At 48.5% G+C, this 23,370-nt stretch overlaps 1 protein-coding gene across 1 annotated transcript in view; it reads left to right on the top strand.

The window, feature by feature from the left end:
- Positions 1–23,370, top strand: part of LOC8042515 (metal cation symporter ZIP14) — a 69,733-nt gene that overhangs the window by 33,713 nt on the left and 12,650 nt on the right. Inside the window, exons 5-8 of the mRNA XM_029976109.4 lie at positions 1,501–1,599; positions 2,446–2,629; positions 9,598–9,785; positions 13,547–13,603. Coding sequence (XP_029831969.3) covers positions 1,501–1,599; positions 2,446–2,629; positions 9,598–9,785; positions 13,547–13,603 — 528 coding nt within the window. The remainder of the gene's footprint in view (positions 1–1,500; positions 1,600–2,445; positions 2,630–9,597; positions 9,786–13,546; positions 13,604–23,370) is intronic.

Here is a 23,370-nt window from a genome sequence, read left to right as displayed (position 1 = left end):
CTTGTTTTTTAACCATTTGTCTCGGGTGGTTTGATTCAGCAATCTTATCATTATTGGCGACATTTCCCTTTTTCTCATTCTAACCAATTTCTTCAATGTGCCCGACGTTTCGAAGCCAGCTCGGCTCCTTGTTCACGGGTGACCGTATATGGGCCCAAAGGTAGCAACCTGTCGTCGTTTTCTTCTCTCCTTTTTTCAAAAAAAGAAAACGACGACAGGTTGCTACCTTTGGGCCCATATATGGTCACACGTGAACAAGGACCCGAGCTGGCTTCGAAACGTCGGGCACATTGAAGAAATTGGTTAGAGTCTACGTTGTACTTTTTCTTATTACTTACCTAACCAGGCGGAGTTCCGCCGAAATGTTTACATTTAACTTTTTCTCATTGGCACACAGTGGGCTGGTTCTACATCCTATTCTTTAGTCGTGGTACCTGCAGTCTGTTCGTAAGACTTTTAAGCTTCTCAGTTAGGTCCTCATGTTCTGTGACAACAATTCCATGAACCTCAAGGTTAGTTAACCTACCATACTGTTGAAGGTTGTTGAGATCTTGTTTTAATTTTGTGACTTTTTTGCTTTTGTTTGTTCCTTCGAGCTTGCAAACTCTTTGCTTGATTTGAACTATTTCCACTTCATGCACAGTTAGCTGTTTCATAGCTTCATCATACCTATCCAACATCTTTTGCACATTTCTAAAAATTTTTTGTACTGTTTCTTTTACACTGGTCAGCTCATCGACCTTCTTTTCTAGTGATCCAAGAAGTGTCAACTTTTGCGCAATTTCTGCCAACTTTTTGTGAATATTATGGTCCCTAGTTGCCGCACTAGTCTGAACTATACTAAATTGTAACCGTTTTTTTGGAAATACGCCAGGTTTGACACACCCAGCTTTCTCTCAGGGTAGTTGATAGTTTTTTTCCAATACCAGAGCAATTTCATACATAGTAGCCCACTCCACATTCAATACATCTCATGTCATTTCCATCTTTTTCTAAAGGTTGGTTACAGTTCAAACATTCATCTTGACCATCACTTCCGAACGCCATTCACAAGGCTAAACAACAGTTTCGCAGTCAGCGGCAGTTTTCTGGGGGGGGGGGGGTAGGGGGAATTATCGGCAGGTGCGAAGTTGTTGCCGCCGCTATCGCGCGTCCCTCCTCCGCTGCCTGGTGTTGCCCGCCACCGACGAGCTAATGTCCGACGGGAGCCCCTCTCCGGAGGCGCGTGCCTTGGTCTCGGACATTTTCTGCTCTGTTTTAGGGCCACGGCCGCATGGTCTGCTCCGCCTCCGTCGTCGGACCCGCCCTCTCCCAGGGTTGTGAATGCTTGTGCAAAGATGTGGAACACAGCGTTTTCTTCTTTCTTTTCCTTTTCTGCTTGTAGTAAAGTTCCTAGTTGCGAGTTGGTGCTCTGTCCTGTCCCGTTCTTCTTTCTATTTTTGTGTTTGCGCTACTGTACCTCAGTGTGAAGAAAGAGCGTTTGGCACGTGTCCCTCGCAGCGGCGTAGCAGCCAGAAGGCAGTTCTCTCCGTGGGCCACCCGCTAACCAACGGCTGCGTGCCCTCCGAGCCCAAGGTGGGCCACCCTGCAGAGCACCAGGTAAGGACAAATGAGGCCAAGGAACTTGCCAGGGTCAATGGTGGACGTGTTTGCAGATGACCGAGTTGGCGCGGGTTGTAACTTACGGTGCCATTCCCAACAGGCGCAGCGAGTAGATGTCAGCAAGCAGACGAGAGTGCGTCGTTTGCTCGTGGCGCTTGTCGGGAGATGCTGCTACTAAAGTCACTGGAGCCTGAGAGTAAAGTGCTAATGTTTGCTTAATGATCGCCATTTTGGGCCATGGAATGAGCAGTTTCTTTTTCTCCTTTTGGTAAGCCGATCCAAAATTTGTGGTGATAGGTTGCTCTGTAAGAACGTTTACTGTACACCGAAATATTTTTATCCACTCGCTGGCGAAACAAGCACACATCTTAGCACCGCCATCACATGCAGCATTGGTGCTTGGCGGCATTGAAATTCTCCTCATGAAATACAAACAAAGAACAATATTGTGAGAGACCTTTGGGATAAGACAGTGATAACTTGAATTGGTATACAGAGTCCAAGACTCTTATATTGGTGGCGAGAAATGCTTCTGGCACTACGTCGCGCCATCTTAATCTTGGAGCGACTGGTTGAGAAAGAACCTTTCGAACTCCGAAGATTTGAAAGGACTAAAAGAGCGGTCGCCATGGCAGCAGAGACCGTTCGGCCAGTCGCCTTGCGAGGTTTTAATTGCCTGTATGTTAGTATCTGTCTGCGTCCTGCTGGCAGGCAGGGAAGGCAATGGCATTACTTTCATAGGATCCAGTGACGTTTAAGTGCCACGAGACGAACAGAGATATACAGACGGAACGCGACGTGGGTCGAGAGGTACCGCGTACCAAAGCGTGCCACTACTTCTAGGGTCACGAGCATGGCCTGCGCCCGGGGGACAGCGTGGCTGCGGTGGCCTGGATGGTAATTTTCGGGGACGGCATGCACAACTTCATCGACGGCCTCTCCATCGGGGCTGCCTTCTCTGAGAGCCTGCTGGCAGGGGCAAGCATCTCAGTGGCTGTCGTCTGCGAGGAGTTCCCCCACGAGCTAGGTGAGTAAGCCCTCCTCCACCCGCCCTGTCTCCCCCAGCACTGCTGCGAATAATGTCTCGTGTCGTGCCATAGGATGTCGCAATCCTGACGGCGGGTCATAGAGAGGCTGGGGAAAAAGCCAAGCAGGTGAAAGCGTTTCTGTCGCCGCGGCGTCCCGTGGTTTTCGTCGACCGTCCGACTGCAGACCAACCCGCAGCAGAACGGGCGCCCGCTTTGTCTACCTCCCCTGCTGTGTCACCACGAGAATCGTGGCACGGAACAGTAAAACTATAATGCAGTCTTTTAGTTTGTCATTATTTTTTTGTTTTTGTTTTAGCGGAGCTGTTAAGGGCTAGGTTCCCCAGAATCGTGTCCGGTATGTCGACACAAACTTGCCTGAACAGCTACCGCCATGTATAAGCGACGGCGGCAAGCACTCAACCAGTATGGTTTCCGCCGTCGCTCATAGATGGCGGCAACCTTTCCAGCTATCTAGGGTGCCTACATGTCTGTCTGTCTAAGGGTGAAGTTGTTTACAGTATTTATTTGTCACAGTAGTGTGTACATAATTGAAATCACCAAGGTGTCTAGCGACCGGGAAAATGGGGAAAACCAGGATGTGTCAGGGAAATTTTAATTACCGGCAAAAATCAGGGAATTGTCAGGGATGTTGTCAAAAAGCGAGCCCAGTCAGGGAAAATAAGCCGGAAACGCCAACGAGTGAGTGCCCTGAGCAAAGACTTCAGGACTTGGGGGCAGAAATTTAGACAATAAATTCAGCATAGAGCTGGGCGCAGGCTCTGCTCACTCGAGTTAGAGTGTGCTACCCGATGCAAAGAGAACAGCAGACAAATCCAGTCCAAGGATTGGATTGGATTGAGAGCACGACACTAAAATGGATCCAGTTAGAGCTACTAGTAACAAATAGTAAAGCCGCAGACCCCAATCCAATAAAGCCTTAAGCCGAAAGTATCCGAAAGTGCATCTGGTGGTCATGTTGTTATTCAGTTATTGACGTGTGTGGTTCAGCGTCGTGTTTTCATTGTCTGTCTGGAAAAAACCTCTTCACTGACGATGTCGGTGGCAAGAAAGTGGTCGTTTGATCGGAACTGGATGAACCCGAATATTTCGGAATATGCAAGTTAGATCAAGCCCGTGCAGAATGATCCTCGCTGTGCTCGACACTCAATGCCTTGTGTTGTAATGGTCCTATATATTGAACTGCCTCTAGAGTGGTCAGGGAATTTCACCTGAAATTGTCAGGGGAAACGTGTAAAAGTAAGGGAATTTGAAAAAAATAATTTGCTAGACACTTTGATAATGATGACACACACACTGTGTGCTCAAGAAACTCTTGTTTCTGTGCTTGAATCTCATCATTGGCACCAATAAAAATTTGCAGTTAGCACTGTACATTGAAATGTTGTGGGATATTTTGGACCATGAAAACAATCTGAACCCTTTCTCCAAAGGACAGCTAGGGAACTTGGCACACAGAGCCCAATCAAAGAGGAGAGCAAACATTTAACCACAAAAAAACATTGTTGAACATTCTTCAATGTAACATAGGGCGATCCTGGAGATGGCTGACAACCCAATAAGGAATTGTGTTCAAAGGTCACAGCACTTCCTTTCCCATCCCCCCAAATAAAAAAAGGAAAACTACTGTGCCAGCTAGAATACTGACCTTCCTAATTAATTTGGATGTTTTCAACTAAGTATATATTTCTTGAATGAGCACAAGAAATCAATCCCAAGCAGCAAATAAATTTCTGGAAAGCTAGGGATGCTACATTAAAATTTCGGCACTTATTTCTTGGTCTATTTGTGTTTAAGAGAGCAGTATCACATCAGACATATCTATGTCTTGTTGAAAGATACACGAAAAGGAATTTTTAAACAAATAAATGATTAGCAAAGAGCATTTGGTGGATGTTTCTAAAGCTTAGTTTGTAATGCCCGTCTAGGAACCTTGACAGGTTCCTAGACGGGCATTGCAAACACAGGTTCCGGGACTCTCTTTTGTGTGTCCCAGACGTCGCTATTGTCCCGCTACAAGATTATAGAAGATTTTCCCATTACCTGAAATTCGCACAAAAGCAGCTTTGGGGTTAGTTGTGGTAGCCCGATCGCTGGCATTCTTCGGCCGCTTCGGTGGTTGGAACGGCTAGGACATCCCGTCGACGTCGGCCTCGCTGCAGCTGTGTTCGCCTCGAGAAATCTCCATCATGATTGCTCTGGATGTCATGTTCTCTCCGCTGGCGGCTCTCCGAGCAAGTGCCAGAGTTGCCCGTTAATAACGAAAAATACGGCCATCTGGCTCAAAGTACAAATGTGTAGTTGTTATTTACGGATATTGGGGATCATATTCAGCCTATTTCTGAAAATGACAGGTATATTTTAAATTTTGTTCAAGTATCTCTTTAAAATCATTTTGAATCAACAAGTTACAGTCAGCCTTTATAACGAACACCTCCACAACGATGACGCTTGTTCATTGAAGTAAAATAAGGTCCCGGCCAATCATCTGTGTTCAATGGGTTTCTCCGACTACAGTGAATCCCTGTTTAACTAATATTTCTGTTTAATGGAGCAATTTTGCGGCCACACGAAGCAAACATGACTGGTATTATGAATTTTGTAGAGGAAAAGTAATCAATTTCATCTAAATTGTCACTCTCCAGTGACGCACGTAGAAAAGGGAAATACTTCAGCAGCTGTGACCATTGAAATAGCCGCTGCGCTGCCTCTGCCGTGCTGCACCTTCTCGGTTTTGGGTCCAAATAATGTGTTAGTGTGCAAGCTTGTACCTAGATGGTGCTCCATGACTATGCTGCTGCGTACAGGCTTTCTATGCAGCAACATGTAGTCGCATAGCGTCGTCTGGACACCAGGTTACACACTAACAAATTATTTAGACCCAAAACCACACCCAAAACCAGAAATGTGCGGCGTGGCGGCGGAGGCAGCGCGATGTAGGCAACGCTGCGCCTCCGCTGCACGCGCTCGTGCATACTTTTTTTTATCACGCCTTTGAGTATGCATGCGCCACTCTTCTCCAAGACGAGTTTTTTTTTTTTAGACACCGTTTGTGCGATGCATGCACTAATTTTCTTATTTTGAATGCACGTCAGCACATTTGAAAAGACCTGCGTGCCGTCTTGGCATTGGTTGGACCGACGCGCAGATTTTTGTCAGGATCCAAGATTGTCAATCTTGCTCAATCGGAGTCCCGAATTGTTTGGGCTTGGAGCAATAATATGCGGTCGAGGAAGCGGTCTGTGACTCTACCCGTGACTGCAAAATCTAAACGAAATTAGTAGAGCCACACAAAAATTAATATGCTCCCTCCCCGCCCTCTTTGTGCCGGACAGATATGAAAAAGAGCTTAATTGGCTCGATTGTGCGCCTCTTCCCATCCTCGCTGCACCGCTTGCAACAGCTGTCACGCACCGAGTGTGTGGCCGAATCTGCCGTGCTGCAGTACGCTGCCGTGTAAAGCCCCTGTACTAATATGCTGCCATGCCCGCTCCTACGCTGTCTAGTGACTCCACATGCAATCGAGAGTGGCACAGTCGCTTCGACAGCCACCTCCGAATGAGACATAGTGGCACAAGCCGCCGCCCAATTTAGGAAAGGCCAAGCTTGAACGATCGGCAAACGCCTTTCCCGATGTTGGTGGTTTAGTGATTTCTGCAATTCGTATTTTGATAAGTCAGTTAAGCTTGTTGTGTGGAAGTTTGGACAGTGGGTAAATTAGTCTGCAGCAAGGAGCGCCTGGTGTCTCGGCTGTAGATGACAAACTTTGCCAGTGGCGGTACTGGTGGTCGACTGCAAGCCTGGTGTCTAAATTGCGTCACGTGGCGGAGAATACCCAAACATGCGTCTATGGAATTTTTATTCATAAAAACGTTCGGCCTTTTCAGTCTCGTGAAGGAAGAAGCCCAGTGGAGCTGTACTCGATACAGTGCCGCAACACGCACGCGCCCGTTTCCTGTTTCTTGTCCAACACGCCACCAATCGTGGATACCATATAAACTCGTGTAAGGGCCGTGTTCTATTTTTTCCCGATTTGAGGGCAAATTTTCAAGGTGCGGCCCATACACGGATAAAAAAAAAATCTCTATCCACATTTCGAAATGAACGTACATAAACGCGCTCGGCTGCACTGGTCGAAAACACTTTCACTCCGAAATCTGGACTGAATTGTCAGTAGGATTTAATTAGTTTACATACTGCGCAATACGCATCTTTTTTTTTTTTTGTACTTGATAGCATGTGCGGCAACTTTCAACTTGAATCCCGTATGACTGTTGAAGTGGTACTTGCCCATAGCTCCGATTGCGCGAAAAGGCAGACAAATCACGACGCTTTGATATGAATTGAAGAACAAAAGAAAACCTCCCCAGAGCGTACACTGGCATTCAGAAACCTGAGTGCACGCGCAAGCCGAGCCCGCTGTATCCCCATTGCTCGCGCTTGCCACGGAAGCTGACATGTCCTTTATCTTTTCTCAATGTCTTCTGGCCACAACATAAACGCATCCCGACGGTGCAGCCGACCACGATCGATATCGGCAGCCATTGTGCCATACGGTGATACCGATGAGTGGAGAGCAAATATCGGGGATGCGGAGACGTGCTGCTACGTGCTCGGGCGGTGGCTAGCGCCACCTAGCGATATATATATATATTCATAGAAACTTTCATGCATTACAGTCGGCGCGCTTCAAAAACAAAGGGGTGCGGCGCATACACAAATAATTTCTCCAATTTTTTTTTTTTTTTAAATATTTTGTCTTAAATACGGGGGTGCGGCCCTTACACGGGTGCGGCCCTTACACGCGATTATACAATACGTCTCCGGCGAACCAGAGTCGGTCGCACACGGTGCACGTGATGCCAGATGGGTAATCCACGAACTCCCTCTGGAACCTCGCTGTCGCGCCCGGGAACCGTTCAGCCGGCGTGGAGTGCAGTTGTCGCCGGGCCTCGCGCTTGTGCTTGGCCTCGGTGGCACGATTGCAGTCCGTGGCATTGGCCTGCCGGCGCCCTTTACATCGCTGGTTCTGTTCTCGGCGGAGGCTTTCGAGGCGAGCGATGTGCTCTTCTTTGACAACGGAATCTGAAACGCTCGACGCAGTGGAAGTCTAGACGACAGCAGCTTTGCGGCGGACCCATTCGCGCTGCTGCGTTTGTCGCCGCTCCTTCTGCAGCCAGTCTTCTTTACCTGAAAGGGCGCGCGGCCGGCCCATTTTAAGTCCAAACCGAAACTGATAAGAGCGTAGGAAGCAGCATGCAAAACAGATGAGGGCGAAGAAACACACGTGACGAGCACTGCGCTCACTATGTGCGCTTCTTTGTCATCATCTGTTTTTCGTGCTGTTTCCTACGATGAATTCCCACCAACGCGCCAAAATATCCATTCTTCTATGATAGCTGGAAAGGTTGTCGCCATCTTCGAGCAACGGCGGCAAGCAGACTGGTTGTGTGCTTGCCGCCGTCGCTTATAGCTGGCGGTAGCTGTCCAGGTGTGTTTGTGTCGACAGGCGTTTGATACTGGACACGATCCTGGTGAACCTAGCCATTAACAGCTCCGCTGTAAAAGTGGTAATCGATTCGACGATGCCTAGATTCTGCAGTTCGAGCTTTCGCCCCATGAAGTTACCCCTGCTACATAAAATTTTACCGGTCACATGGATTTCGTTATAAAGGTGTCTCACTGTATGATAAAACTGACACCAAAACTAACGTGCAACTATACTGGTATGCCGTCTTAACGTGACGTCAGATAATATAAACATCAGCGCACGGGCAGCTTCAGCCTCATATTAACACACACTACAGCGCACTACCACAAAAGTAAGCTTGCACCATTCACATATTGCGCTGTAGTGTGGGTTAATATGAGCAACCAACTCGCCCAAGCTGCTACGTTCACAAACTTCAGCCTGTTTCATCCAGCGTTGGAAGCAGTCAGAAGACAGTTGAAATCATCCGTGGGAAATAATGGACCACGAATTACAAGCTTGTCTGAGTCGAGCAATGACCAGCAAATGTTTCGAGATTGCCAGCATGACATTGCAGACGATTCGCCATTCGGATTTGGTCTGCTGACATCGCCTCCGAGGGGACCAGCCGTGGCGGCTGCAGTTGCGATCCACTGACATGTGGACCCAGATGCCCCTTCAGAAGCTGGGTGGTACAGAAAGTTTTGTTTGCTAGCACAGTGAAACCTTTTTTCTAGCACACTTGGACCCAGCGCTTGCGACGGACTGCTCGGTCCACCTCCGTCGCAGGAACTTCTTGGTCAGAAACCAATGAGATGTCACTCTGCTGCATTTTTTTTTAATGTTATTGCGCCCTACAGCCCATCGCCGATTCCCCCCGCTTTCCTTTGCGTGCCATGAATAGCCTAAACTTGACAAGGTATGCAAAACCAAAAAGACTCGCCATCACTATGACGCACAACACTTTGAGAGAGGGAACATCTGCTTTCGGATACAACATTTGACGTCAGGAGCAATCTCAGCACCACCCCTGTCCATTGTTGCCAGTAGGGCGGCAGCCAGTGCGTGTATGCGTAAACTTCGAAACTTACTTTCTCGATAGAAAATGAATATATTTACGAGATATTTCCTATACATACTAGGGGCTGGATATTTAGTGCATGGGGACAATTTTATAAAAATCGATGTTTGCCAATAAAAGTAGATTTTTAAAGACAAAATTAATATTCTGCCTTTAAAACTGAATTCCGTCAAATTAATCTGGCATATGTTCATTATTTTTTTATCAATTTAAACCATAAACGCAGAACCCTAGGTGTGACACTTTTCCGATATTGTTGGGTCGAAATCGAGGTTCATCTTTTGCGACTGCAGTAAATGCACCAGTCTGAGAGGTGCTTCAAGTCCCATAACATTACCGTCGGTAACAGTACGACACCTGGTAACTATACGGTGCACCCCCCTTTTGACATGGTGCAGGGGACTTTGCGGTGCTGCTTAGTGCGGGCATGTCCACACGGCAGGCCGTGGCCTACAACTTCCTCTCTGCCCTGACCTGCTTCCTGGGCCTGGGCGTGGGCATCCTGGTGGGGGACTTTACCCAGGGGGCGCCACACATCTTTGCCCTCGCAGCAGGGATGTTCCTCTACATCTCCCTGGTGGCCATGGTGAGCAGCCCAAGCCTCCGCGGGGAGGGGTAGAATATTGTAATCGTTTATTCGCCATTTGTGGAGCAGAGCATTGTAACGGTCTCAAATTTTGACCCCGATAGACCATTCCACTAAGGATTATCTGGATGGCGCCATTTTGTTTGACTGCAGCACCATCGATATACATCTGGGAATTTCAGTGGAAGCATCAGGGTAAAAGAGGGAAAGGTCATATGGTGTTCTCATCGTTTGGGCAGTTTTAGTGGGCTCTACCGCCAGAACTGCCCAAACATTGTGGCCCTTTTCTCTCTCTCCTCTCATCTTAGTAGAATGGTCTATTATAGGCAGACTGAATGGGGCAAGGAATCCAGCAATAAGCTTCACTTCATCAAGCTCGTTCTTGGATTGCGAGTTGGTGGTGGTGGTAAAACGTCTATTACACAATGATCGCTCTAAAACACTGTGGTGGAAGAGTGAAGCCGGGTACCAACCAGTGGAGCTTCAGGGTTTTGGAGGTACCTACCTGAGCAGTGATTGCCAGAGCTTGGTGGCAGTCGCCTTAGGGGTGGAGGGATCCAAGCTAGCCCAAGCATGAAGCGAGGTAGGCCAAGAACGTCGTTGGATGGTGGCCAAGGCACAAGTCCGGGGCTCCGAGCAAGGCAGGCAGACCCGAAACAGGTGCTCCGTGTCAGCCTTAGCGTGGCACGTTCCACTCACACCGGGAGGAAGAGTAGGGGGGGTCTCTTGCGCTTTGGCTGTCGTGTCGTTTGTGCTTATGGAACCGGTATAACAGATAGAGGGTGAGGATGGATCCGGACCGTAGAATATTTATCGGAATGTAACAAGCTGCCGGCAAGAGAACAGGTGACGGGGAGGAGAGGATGTGAGGAGGGGATTGGCTGTGGCCGAAAGGTAGACTCTATGATAGAGCCTCTTTAGGCTTTATCGATAGAGCTATGGCCGAAAGGTGAGAGATTACCTCTTTAAAAATTAGATTCCACAATGTCTTGTTATGTCGGCTTTGCATAGGTCAGGGGTGGCCAGAGGGACATGGGGTTAGAGTTGAGACAAAACTACAAAAGTTCGGAGAGCCGCAGGGAAAAAAGAAAGGTGGGGGGGGGGGAGGCTACTTTGAACCAAAAACAATGCAGAGGGAACAGTCCTTTCCAAAGGGGACAAGTGTAATTGTCGACTACAACAAATAACACCAGGCAGCAGAACGTTTCTTCACCCACTAAGCAAAAATGAATGAACGGTTCTTCAGCCAGCCACTGCCCCTGATGCGTGCTATGCGTTTGAAATTCTCTCTAGGACAATAAAGGAACAGGATCACTGGACGCATCTACCGTATTTACTCGCATAGTGAACACACTTTTTCCCCAAAAGTGGACACATATTTGTGGGGGGGGGGGGGTGTCTTTCATTGCACGGGGTAAAATTTTTGCATTTACACATTTCGTGGAAATGTCACATTAGGTGCCAGTATGACACGGCAAAATACTGAGGCACGTTTCCAGTGATGGAGGCGCACCCACGGCTGGTAGGGGGTACGCCACAACAGCCATGCTTTATAAATTGCAAACATTTTTAGGGCACTTTCGGGTGCCTTTTGTCAAAGGAAAAAGCAAGGAAAAGCACCCTACGAAGCTCACTCAGCATGAAAAGCAACACGACCGTTCTTAGGCCACATATATTGCTAGTATCCGCTCCGGAGGCCACGCTCAGGTATAATCCGCGACTAAGCGTATAAGAACTCGTACGAAGTCCAACCCCCGACCGCCGAAGCCCGCTTGCATGGTATCAAGTTTCGTTCACGGAGACAAGAATTCATACGAAGTTCAACCCCCGAAGCCCGCTTGCACGGCTCGAGTTTTGTCATGGAGAGGCTACCAGACACTCTCAGCCTACAGCGCAGCGTGCACCTTGCACCTCACTGTGCCATTCTGTTGCGGATTAATTAAACGCATTTACCCAAAGTATGTGAAATTAGGCCTAACCGTTTTCACGATTTCACTGTCCGAAAGCGGACCACAGACAACGGCTTGTTTGTTGGCATCAATGCATCCGATAGGCGAAAAATGTCCGGGGCTCGGGAATTCCTCGACCCAAGTTTCGTCAAGTGTGTGCGACACTTGTTTTCACGGTTGATCACTTCCGCAACTACGCACTTGCGACCATTAAGCGAGCAGCCTGGCTTGGCTTGACTTGGCCTGACCGCTTGGCGGCAAAAGGAAACTGGCCTGGTGGCTTGCTAAATGGGACGCAATTCGAGACTCGCGGATCCGAAAGTTGGAGGTGCTTTGATTACGGTAGGGAAAAAAAGTAAAAATATTGATGCCCGTTGTGGGGGTGCGTTTATTATGTGAGTAAATACGGTATGTGTCAAAATGCAGTCCAGCTGTATATACGCAGTGTTGTGCAATGCTGCAAAGTTTTTTAGAGCGCAGCTCTTAGGGGCCCGTTCCCGGCTTGAGCGGCGTCGCCGTCGGCGTAACCAAGGTCATCCCAAGGTCACTTGACCCGCAAGGTCATCCCAAGGTCACGTGACCCCAAGGTTACCCCAAGGTCACGTGACTTCAAGGTCACGTGACCCACGTGACACCTAAGGTCACGTGACTCCCCGAGGTCATGTGACCCCCAGAGGTCACGTGACACCTAAGGTCACCCCAAGGTCACGTGACCCCTCCCCCAGGGTCACGTGACCCCCAAGCTCACGTGACACCCAGTGGCTCCCCAAGTCACGTGACCCCCGATGACGTCATCAGTGACGTCACTGATGACGTCACCGGCATCCGCATCGTCATCGTCATTATCACTGATGACGTCATCGGTATCTGCATCATCATCGTTACTGATGACGTCATCGTCATCGTCACGTGACCCCCCTAGGTCACGTGACCCCCACCCAAGGTCACTTGACCCCCCCCAGTGCCCTTCCCTGCTCCTCCTCAAGAGCTGTGCTCTAATTCGGCATTACAGGGAGTTGTAAACGGCTTTCACTTCTTTTATTTTTTATTCTAGAATTATTTCTCTCTCGGGGACACAGGAGGGGAAAAGGGGGGGGGGGGGGGGGCAGCTTATCAGTGAGCTGCGAGCTGCTTCGATCTTGCAAAGACTCGCATGTGGCTCACGAGCCGCAGTTTGGCCACCCCTGGCATAGGTCATTCCTATATCACTCGCAAATATCTCCTCTGTGGAGAAGACCTAGCGCGCTACGCGCACTGCGGAGACGTTGTATTCTCTACCCTACACTTCCTATGGATTTGTCCCGACCTTGATGAAAACGGACGGTATCGGTTTTTCAAGTTTTTTAGGTGCCGTATACGCTTACGCCCTTCTGTCTTTTTGCAAGAGCACCCCTTCGTCTTATTTGATTGTGTAGCCAGTTTTATTTCAAACACTGGCCTCGTACACCAGTTCTAACACCACACATATTTATTAGGTCACATTCCGTACTAAAAGAATGTAATGCGTATAGTTTGGTGCTCCTTTGGCCTATGTAGTGTTCTGTGCCATAAAACTCTTAATCGCCATTATCAGCTGCCTTCTAACATGCTTTGGCTGAGCATGCACACCGACAGCTCACGCCATGCCAAAGTGTTACCAAAATTAGCGAGTTTGTGCTGGAAACAGGACAACTGTAACTTTTCGCCATTTCGATCCTGTCAGTGACTTAAGGCGAGGTAACGACAAACGTGGCAGCATCTTCACCGTGAAGCGGCAATCGACAAACAGTGCCACTTGAGTGCCGTGTCTGAAGGACGTCTCTCTGCTTGCAGATGGGGGAACTCAATGAAGCCCTGGAGGCTGCAAGCGGGCAGGGCCTGCTGCAATCGGTACGTGTCCTCCTTTTCCGCGGTGCCCGCTGGGCTGCTTTGGGCTCCGGGGACGGTGCAGGTCGATCGGCGTTTGCTTCCCTTCTTTATGCAAGAATAATGTGACTTCTACCCGAGGTGATGTGCAGCCAACACCCTCTAGGCGAGCGCTCACCGTTGAGGCCGTCGGTCGTGGAGGGCGGAGCCCCGTGAAGCTCGGTGCGGCAGCCTGCATGCGACAGGGGCAGAAGTTGTATGGTGCCTGGAGCGCGTCTCTAACTGGGGTGTTTTATGTCCTACTATAACTAGGCTTCCATGTTTTCGAAGTTTATTTTTTGCCGAAAAATTGGGGTTTTATGTTTATTTTTATGGATTCCCGATTCTCTGAAAATTTGGACGTTAATTTTACCGTTTCCGGATTTTCAGTATTAAAAGCAAAATATAAAAAAATATCTGGACATAAGCGTACACTAAATTCGTAAGAATGCGCCCGTATTGAAAGATATTTCTGCAGCTGCATTTGGCATTTTCGCTCTTGCCTTTGTCACTGCTAACTGTCCCACAACAAATCTTGCAGAAAAGTGTTGCTTCAAATAAAAAGACACTGACACCCCCACCCCAAAACTTTTTTTTTTTTTTCTTGCCAGGCAATTTACTATGGTGTCGGTAGACTACCCAATCAATATTTTGCTACGGAGTCACATATATTTTTAATAAAGCCGAAAGAACTCTACTGCTTGGGATTGAAACCGAAACATGAGCACGGAGTTAATGGCAAAACATGAGCACGGAGTCGGGCAGCACCACGCAGGCCACATTTTAGCCTATCGTAGAATACTGCGCATCTGCCCATTCCACACTAAGCGCCCATTCCCAAATTTGTAAGGTCTGAGAAAATACGCGCACTACGTTTATATGTAAAATTGATGAGCGGACGAACTTCATCCCCCATTTTTTTGCAATTATCTTAAAATTTTGAGTGGGTGCTTGCCCAGTATTTTGTGCCATTGAAGAAATCATACACATGCATATTTAGCACCAAGTACAGTCGACTCTCGGTAATTCAAAGTTGCATAATTCAAATTTTCGGTTAGTTCAAAGCATGGGCCCTGTCCCGGCAATTATATGTACAATGCTATGGGGAAAAACACTCGGTAATTCGAAGGCTAAATGTTGGGAGCCGGTTAGTTCGAAGTTTTTTGTGTGTGCCTAAAATCTGGAAATCCCAGGAGGGAAAAAAACAAGCGCCAAGCGCGACTACGCAACGCTAAGGCCCGCGGCCGCGTCACTGGCGTCGCCGGGATGATGCAATCTAATGCAATGCGTGACGGCAGGCGCCACAGTGTGCTGCGAGTCGGTGGCGAGGAAGCAAAGAACAGCCTTGCGTGCGTGCGGCTATTTGCTTGTTTGCTTTGGGCACTGCTCTCGCGCTGTACCAAGACCTTCTGCTCTATGCTCTCCTTTCGAGCTGAGAGAGTGAGATGGGTGGCGTTCGTCAAAGCGGCAACGGCGTGAGCGGGCGGTGCTTAACCCCTAGAGTCTCGACAGCAGAGATCCAAAAGTGTGTTGGTTCCTTCGTATGTATGTGCTTTGGTGCGGCCCAGTAGTCGCTCCGTCGCGCTGTATCACGATGTGTGTCACGATGGATCAGTGGGGAAGTACCGCGCACTGGCCCTCGCTACCACAGTTAAGGTGCTGCAAGAAGTCTGGTCCGCTCTCGGACATCGAAATAATGAAACTGGTTAGGCCTGGTGTGGTGGTACAAGGAAGTGACAATGACTCTGACGACGAGGAACTCTCACCGCCGTCGATTCCCGCGCTGAGTGCCGCTGATGTGGAAGCTGCATTAGGCGTCGTAGAACGTTTTTTCTCGGGCGAAGAAAATGCCGAAGACGCCTTACGACACGTCCATAACTTGCATAGCCGAGTAATGGTGGCGCGGATGTGTCAGTGAAAACAATCCAAGATCAACTGGTTCTTCTCCTAAGTGAGTACTGAATAAAATACTCAGTTTTATATGTGTTTTTTTAATTTGAAGTGCGCCTAATTCGAAGCATTTCACTGTCCCCGTGAGCTTCGAATTGCCGAGAGTTTACTGTATACACTTTGTGCTTGACGTTTGTGCATTTTCCCAGCTCTTACCAATTTGTGTTCATAAGACAAGCAATGTTTTCAGCCAAGAGAGGGGGGCGATGACTTGGCGACGTCTTCGTGCGAATAAGCTTGGTGGTCGGGCTCGAAGCTAGACAGATTCACCAGTACTGCGAACGACTCCAATATTAACTTCGATGTGCTAAAAATGCTTTAAATAGCCTTGCTGACTCCAGGCTGAATCCTGGTTTGGGCTGTTCTGAATTCTTGTAAAGGTGGATTGCATGCAAGTGTGAAAAATGCTGACATTGGCGAGGAATTTTAAAAGTGGTATGACAGGTCTGACGATGCATATTCAGAGTGACTCCGGATTATAGTCAAGAGTGTGTAAGCATCGGATTGGTTCAAATTACCGATCACTAGGGAACTGATGGAACACTCTTCCCATGATACTTCGAGTGTGGGTTGGGGCGCTTGGGGGATTTAGCAAATAACCCGTAACTGAAACTTTTTTTTTTTTGATCGACGTATTTGCAGCTTTGTAGAAACCACAAAAAGGGGTTTCATATTTTATTTTTTTTTATTTTTAATGTTGAGTGCGTGTCTCTGATGACCCACGATTTTGAATATATTTGGTGCGTCTGTCTGACTGGCAAACGACCACGGAAAAGACAGTAAGCACGACTGAAACCAGCCAGTTTTTGATCGGCGGTTTTCGGGAGGATAAAAACAAATTTTGAGCCTCAAATTGTGTTTTGAGTAGCTGGGTTCTCATATGTCAGGTACAAATAAAAACCTTGGCAAGTGTAGATACCCTGTCAGTGTCACTTTCAACTCAATAATATGGAAGGAGAAAACACCTGGATGTACCGTATTTACTCGCAGAATGAACGCACTTTTTTTTCCGAAAAATCGATGCAAACTTTGGGGGGGGGGGGGCGTTCATTACGCGAAGTAAATTTTTTGCCTCCGTATTTACTCGCATAATGAACGGACCTTTTATCCTGAAAAATCGAAGTAGCTTCTTATCTCTTCGCGCGCCGCGCCCGACCCCGTAACCAAACTAAGCTGTGCAAAAAAAAAACAAAAAAACTCCTTTTTGTTTCTTTTTCTTTTAGTTCCTTGGTTTTTTTTGTTTTTGCCGCCTTTTGCAAGCTGTTTTGTTTGCTTAGAGGAGGGCTCTCCGCTTATCTTTCTTATCTCCATGCGCGCGACGACCCCCCCCCCCCCCCCCCCCCCCCCCCGTAACCAAACTGCGATGTGAAAAAAAAAAACTTTATTTTTTTTGTTTTTTTCTCAGTTCCGTGGGTTTTTCTTTTTTTTTGCCGTTTTTTCCAAGTTGTTTCGTTTGCTTGGAGGGCTTCTCCGCTCCTCTTTCTTACCTCCTTGCGCGCGGCGAGCGAATCCCCCGTAACCTAACTGAGGTGTAAAAAAAAAAAAAAAAAAAAAAGCTTTTTTTTTTTGTTTTTGTTTTTTCTTAGTTCCATGGTTTTTTTTTTTCTTTTTGCCCCCTTTCGCAAGCTGTTTCGTTCGTTTAGAGCGCTTCTCTTTCTTACCTCCTTGGGCGCCAGGGCGGGCGAACCCAAAGTCCAGACTGCACTGTGCAAAAAAAAAAAAAGAAAGCTCCTCTGTTTTTTTCTTGCTTCCTTTGGATCTTTGCGAATATTTTGTTAACGCCGTTTGCAAGGAGTTTTGTTCGCCCACGCTGCCCATGCATTCGCGACTTCGCTGCACCAGGATAGAAAAGTGCGTTCATTTCGCGCGCATGTGGGGAGGGGGTCAAAATTTTGACGTCCGAGTTAAGGGTGCGTTTGTTACGCGAGTGAAAAAAAAAGTCAAAATTTTGAGAGCCGACTTGGGGGGTGCGTTCATTACGCAAGTGCGTTCATTGTGCGAGTAAATACGGTGGCGGAAAACAAACAGCGCAAGGACAAGGACAGAGTAGAAGGCGGTAGAAACACACAGCGCTGACTTACAACTGAGCTTTATTGGCACTGACAACCTGTATAAATACACAATTTGCCCGGCCCAAAAGCCAAGAAAAGAAACACAAGAGGAGGACTACACTAGAGTAACTGTATATTGTGGAGCAGAGTACCGCAATGGTGCCATTCTGGAGCCAAGCACTGCGGGAAGCCACGGTCGGTTTTTGCAGGGGCACGAAGGCGCAGATAAAGTGAACTAGAGGAGGGGTAGTGAGATCAGGCGCCGAGGCGCGCCATGCATTGCTGTGAAACGGCGCGTGTGGAAAGGTCCCGGATGTACGCGGTGGCGCTGCGGACGTAGTGGCTGTAGGATCCGACCGCCTCCGAGCGTTCCGAAGGCCCTGGGTGAGAAGAGTTGGCTTGCATTTTTGGCAGCTCGAAGTGGCCCCTATTCTGAACCGCTTTTTATCCCGTGTTCCGTGTCTGCTGTCGTTTATGGTCATTGAAGTGCCATGCCGAATCGACGTCGACAACGCCACTACTTCGCTCCGGGGTGCCAGAGGGGCTATCAGCTGGTGGAAAGGTGAGCAGCCGTAGCTGTTCTCAGTGCCTTAAGAGGAGGAGCAAGGAAAAGTTTGGGAACGGAACTTGCATCGCCAGGATAAGCTCCTGGACGAAATGTGTTCGGTGTGTGAGCTTCATTTCGACCGATCGTTTATTACGCGAGAGTTCGTTCACATTATAAACGATGAAGAGGTGCGCATTCCGCGTGGAAAGCTGCAGCTCTTGCCGGGCGTTGTACCGACAATGCTTCCGAATGCTCCGAGCTACTGATCAAGAAAGCGTCGCAGCCAAGGCCCACGAGAAAGCGAAAAAACGCCGATGCTTCCTCAGTTGACGGTAAAAACAAGGCCACACACTGCCTCTCCAACTGCCTGCAGCAGCACTGCCAGCACCACACCGGCTGCAGCCGATACCGGGGCGTTTGATGAAGCCTGTATGCCCGAAGAATACTCCACGCTGCGTGTCCCCTCCGAGTACTGGAGGAGTCGTCACCGAGCTCCGAGCCTCAGTGGTTTCGTGTATTGTAAACTTAAAATGTGTGACAATGAAGTTTTATCCGAGAGAGTAGTGATTCGTTCACGAGACAGCATGCCTGGTGTATACACTGTTCATCTTTGTGGCTGAAGGAGGACGCGTCGTCAGCTGCGAGGAACCGGAGGTTCTTCTCCGAGACGTCGTCTCCTATCGTCTCTGTGGAGGTGCCGTGCCGACGAAAAATAGGTCCCGCGAACAATTCCGGTAAAATGTAAACACATTGGAACCTATAGTGAGATCCCCCCGCGTCGCGAAATTAGAACCCGCGAATTATTTTGAAACTTCAGCTTCGACCTAAATCGCGAAATATTGAGCCTGCGAAAAATACGTCGTTTACAGTATTGTGTTTTTGCTGAGTTTAACCAATAAAAAGTGTATTCATGTATAAATAACAGGATTTGCTGTCACACGAGTTCCTTTTGTCCAGTAGTATTTACCCAACAGGTTTCTTTGAAATTGGCTTAACGAGACACATGATGGTGAATCAATAAAGGAGATTAAACCTTGGGGCTAGCTATGCACGGTTTCAATACTAGGTATAAAAGGAATGCCGTGTTAACGATTGCATGCAAGTTTTGAGGCTTGAGCTGTGATTGTTTAAATGTCTAGGAAACATCAATATGATCCTGTCTCGTAAATATTACAACTAGCCATTTATGCGCGCGAGTGAAGGACTTCTTGACCATTAAATAGCTTCACCCTATTTCTAATGAGAGAGTCAAAAAAACCCAACCGCCATTAAAAAATAAAAAATGAATAAAATTGCACGAACTTTTAGGTTTTGAAACGCCCCCCGGGAAATTGAACTGGCGGTGTTCGCCTTCCACGTCGCGCATTTCTGCTTCGTACCCCGCGCATTAAAGCGAACACGGCCGGATGAATTGCGTCAATTTTGTGTCGCGTATTTATTTTATGGGGTTCAGACCTAAAATGAAAAACATTTCGAGCCGAAACGCTCCAACAAAGAGTGTTTAGTCGCGCAGCAAATGCAATGCGAGCCGCCCTGGCCACTCGCTTTATCCAGCCCATGCATTCGCGACGCCCTCTCGTGGCGTCGACACAAAGTGCGGCCACCGTCAGCGCGCTCTGACCTCACTACCCCTCCTCTAGTTCACTTTAGCGCAGACGCGAGGCGGCGTGCTGCGGCGTGCTGTGGCGCGCTGCGGAAGGAAAATAGTGCGGCCTGCGGCGACGAGCCGCGCATGCGCCGTGATCGTTGTCCCGTCGTTTCCTGTCTCCCTCTCGCAAAAAGCGCACCCTCGTACGCACCCGCGGGTCCCGCGGGTCGCGTGTGAAGTGAAGTCGTCAAGTCGTTATTGCTGGGACGCAGATAGCGTCGTGAGCCCTCTGTCTGTCCAACTTTTGGAGGACCTTTCCCCTCGAGCGATCGCAAGAAGCAAAAGAACGCAGGCCTGCTTATTTTCCTCTTGTGTTCAATCGAAGAGCAAGTGCCGCTGCTCAGCCTGTGATTTTTTTTTTTTTTTCAGCAGACAGTTTATGTGATATTATGTAGACGGAACAGTGCTTTACCTTCGTGCGTTCCAATTATATGCGAATCTGAGGAATGTAGAGCACCCGCCCTTTCATGCTAAAATAGTGTACAATATTTTTTTTTCTTCTTTTTTATCCGAAGTTTTTGCCATTTCACGAATTCGAGACGCCCGAATTGAGAGCTCTTGGAGACCGAAATTTTCGCATGCTTTCAAGTTTGGTTGAATTTTGAATTCGCTTGAATGGCAAACATTAGGGGCTCGTGAATAATTAATGTTAGACGGTGCTCCAAACTTTGGGAGATGCCGCAAAAGTCCACCGACGTTCCACTTTTATTGCGGACAAGCCTTTGAAAACGCAGTCCAATTCGTTGCAGGAACCAGAATGATGCCGAGATTGACTGTTTTCCTATACACCAACTCAACTCTCCTACGTCACGCCGCGGTGGTGGCGCGCCGGACGCACTTCCGGTCTGGGGCGGTGGGCAGAAGTCGCCGTGCCAGACATGCATTCCCGTGTTCCTTTGGAAGAAACGAGACAAAAAACCTGCCTTCTTGTCAAAATGCTGCGATGGGGGCTTTACCAATAGAGTCCGTAAAGGTTTGAAGATCAGTTTTCATGTGTTTTTTCACCCTCCGTTCGTCCGAGAACTTGGATAGTAGCCGTGAAAAGGGCAAACCAGACGCTGTCGAACTACGATTGCGTGTGCGGGCCACAATTTGTGGTCGCCAGATGTATTTGCTTTGTTCCAACATGAACGAGAGAAAACCCCCGAGTTGTGCGGACCACCCACGGGTTCAGTGCGTCTTCAAATTCACACGGCCACCTGATCGTTCGAACTTTCGTCTGCTCTTTCTAAGTTGTCTGCTTTTTGTCGTCTGCTCGTTCAAAGAAAAGCGGCCCGTAGACCAAACTTTGACCCGGTGATTGCAATAAGAAGTAACTGCAGGCCTCAAAAGGCTTAAGTAGGCTCGGTGTAAATAGTAGACACAAGATGTTAATTATTGGTACCGGTGGCCATCACCTACTTGTTACGCTTGGTCTGTTCCCGCTTTCGAGTTTCAGTATCGACGTCGATCATCGCCGCTACCTTTTACACTTTTGCAGCACGAGCGACGTCGCGACCGAAAATAGCTACAAGAATCTCATCATGGTTTTGGCGTCCATTCTGCGGCGTTCATGCGAATGAATCGCCGCACGTCAAATTATTTACGGAAAGTTTAGCTGCGTAACGAACCTTGATAATTTCGCTCAGGCGATTAAAGTGGTAAGACACTGCGATGAGGACGTAGAATCGACAACTCCAACGCGAAAAGAGTATGCAGACTCACACAGGACGCCGACAACGTGACATTCGAATGGTTTGTTGACGCGGGACGCGGTGCTTCTTGCCCGTACTCCATTGCGCGTGGGTTCGAACTGTCGTCTGCTCTTTCAAACTTGGATGCTTTTTGTCGTCAGCTCGTTCAAACGACAGCGGCCCGTAAACCAAACGTTGACCCGGTAATTGCGATAAGAACTAAGTGCAGGCCTCAAAACACTTTTGAAGGTTGGTTGGGGTAAGTCGGCTAAGGTGTAAACAGATACAAGAAGTTGTTGATCATTGTTACCAGTGGCCATCACCGACTTGTAATGCCCGATTCTACTTGCGGTTTTCAGTATCGATGTCCACCATCTCGGCTACGGTCCACGCTTTTGCAGTCCGAGCGACGTCGCGACTGAAAATAGCGAGCAGAATCTCATCGTGGGAATCAGGCTTTAGCGCCCATTCTGTGGCGTTCACGTGAAATGAATCGCCGCACGTCACATTATTCACGCAAAGTTTATCCTCGATAGTTTTGCTGAAGCCGCTCAAGTAGTCAGACATTGTTAGGAGGACGTAGAATCAACAATTCCAACGCGAAAAAGAACACTTGGACTCCCACCGACGTCGACAACAACGCAATTCAATGGTTTGTTTATGGGCGACGGCGGGCTTCTTGCCCACCATCCACCGCGCATGCGCGGCGCCGGTGGCTTCCGCTAGGGGCACTCCGGTTTGTTTGTAAACATGAGTTGGGCGAGGCGGTGTCTCACATCCTGTCTCGCCGTCGGAATCCGGTACAAGCTCTTGCCGCTGTCTGCGCGATTTGTGCAGTTGGTAACACTACAGCCTGTCATTTTCACGGGGCTCTTTCTACGCGCATGCAAAATTTAATGCGGTAAACGACGTAGCGGCTGACGAAAACGCCGTCCCCCCCGTTTTCAAACGAGAGCTGGCCGACTCGCCAAGATGGCCGCGTATCGGTATCGCGTATCACTCCGCGAGAGCCGCAGACGCGGGGAACGCGATCGTAGTCCGTGTCGTCTGCTTTACGCACCCTGAAAACGAATGTATCAAAACATCGCTCGCGTTATAAAAAACGGGATTGTACTGTACCCAGTTGATACACATAATGTTCAATGACTTCGGAAGCTTTCGGTTCGTTCGATTTTGGTCTAGGATCTATATTTTGCGAACGCAAAGCGGAAAATATGTTCCCCCCGAAACTCGGCGCTCTGGAAGCCCGCTTTCCCGCACGAAGGTCGGATCCAGTTCTGCGCACGTGACCACTCCTCCGCCAATACGAAGATGGCGGCGAAAGGAAAAGGAACGCGCTACTCTGGCTCTGCAAGCAGAGCCTATAAAGTTACTCTAGACTACACGTGTTCCTAGAGTCATCTGCAGGCGCCGTTGCTCTCCGATCTGAGTAGAAAAATACACTCCTTTTCCGTCAAGGCAAGTGACGGGGCACTAACACACTCAGAGCCCGATTGTCCAATGGCGCGGGCTTCTATAATCTCACGTGTCAGTTTATCTTTTTGTTTACTGATGACCGTGCATCGTTCAAAAAACGGAGTACATCCGCAATCGTGGCAATGCACCCCAAGGTGCCCCGACACAACCTGAGACACATTATATCGATGCTCTCTTAAACGCTCATTAAGACAACGTCCTGTCTGCCCTATGTATCTCCGGCCACAGGACAGGGGAATAGAGTAGACAACACCCGCAACGCATGTAACAAACTGGCTTTGGTGTTTCTTGGCGCACACCTGTCTCTCTATTACATGAGAGTTCACTCTTTTGCACATCATAGATAGCTTGTCTGGAGCCGAAAAGACCACGTGAACACCAGCTCGGCGTCCCACTTTTTTCAGATT

The sequence above is a fragment of the Ixodes scapularis genome, unplaced genomic scaffold, assembly GCF_016920785.2.
Source record: "Ixodes scapularis isolate PalLabHiFi unplaced genomic scaffold, ASM1692078v2 PGA_scaffold12__126_contigs__length_90152505, whole genome shotgun sequence".
Classification (NCBI taxonomy): domain Eukaryota; kingdom Metazoa; phylum Arthropoda; class Arachnida; order Ixodida; family Ixodidae; genus Ixodes; species Ixodes scapularis.
This window is presented reverse-complemented; position numbering and strand designations above follow the sequence as displayed.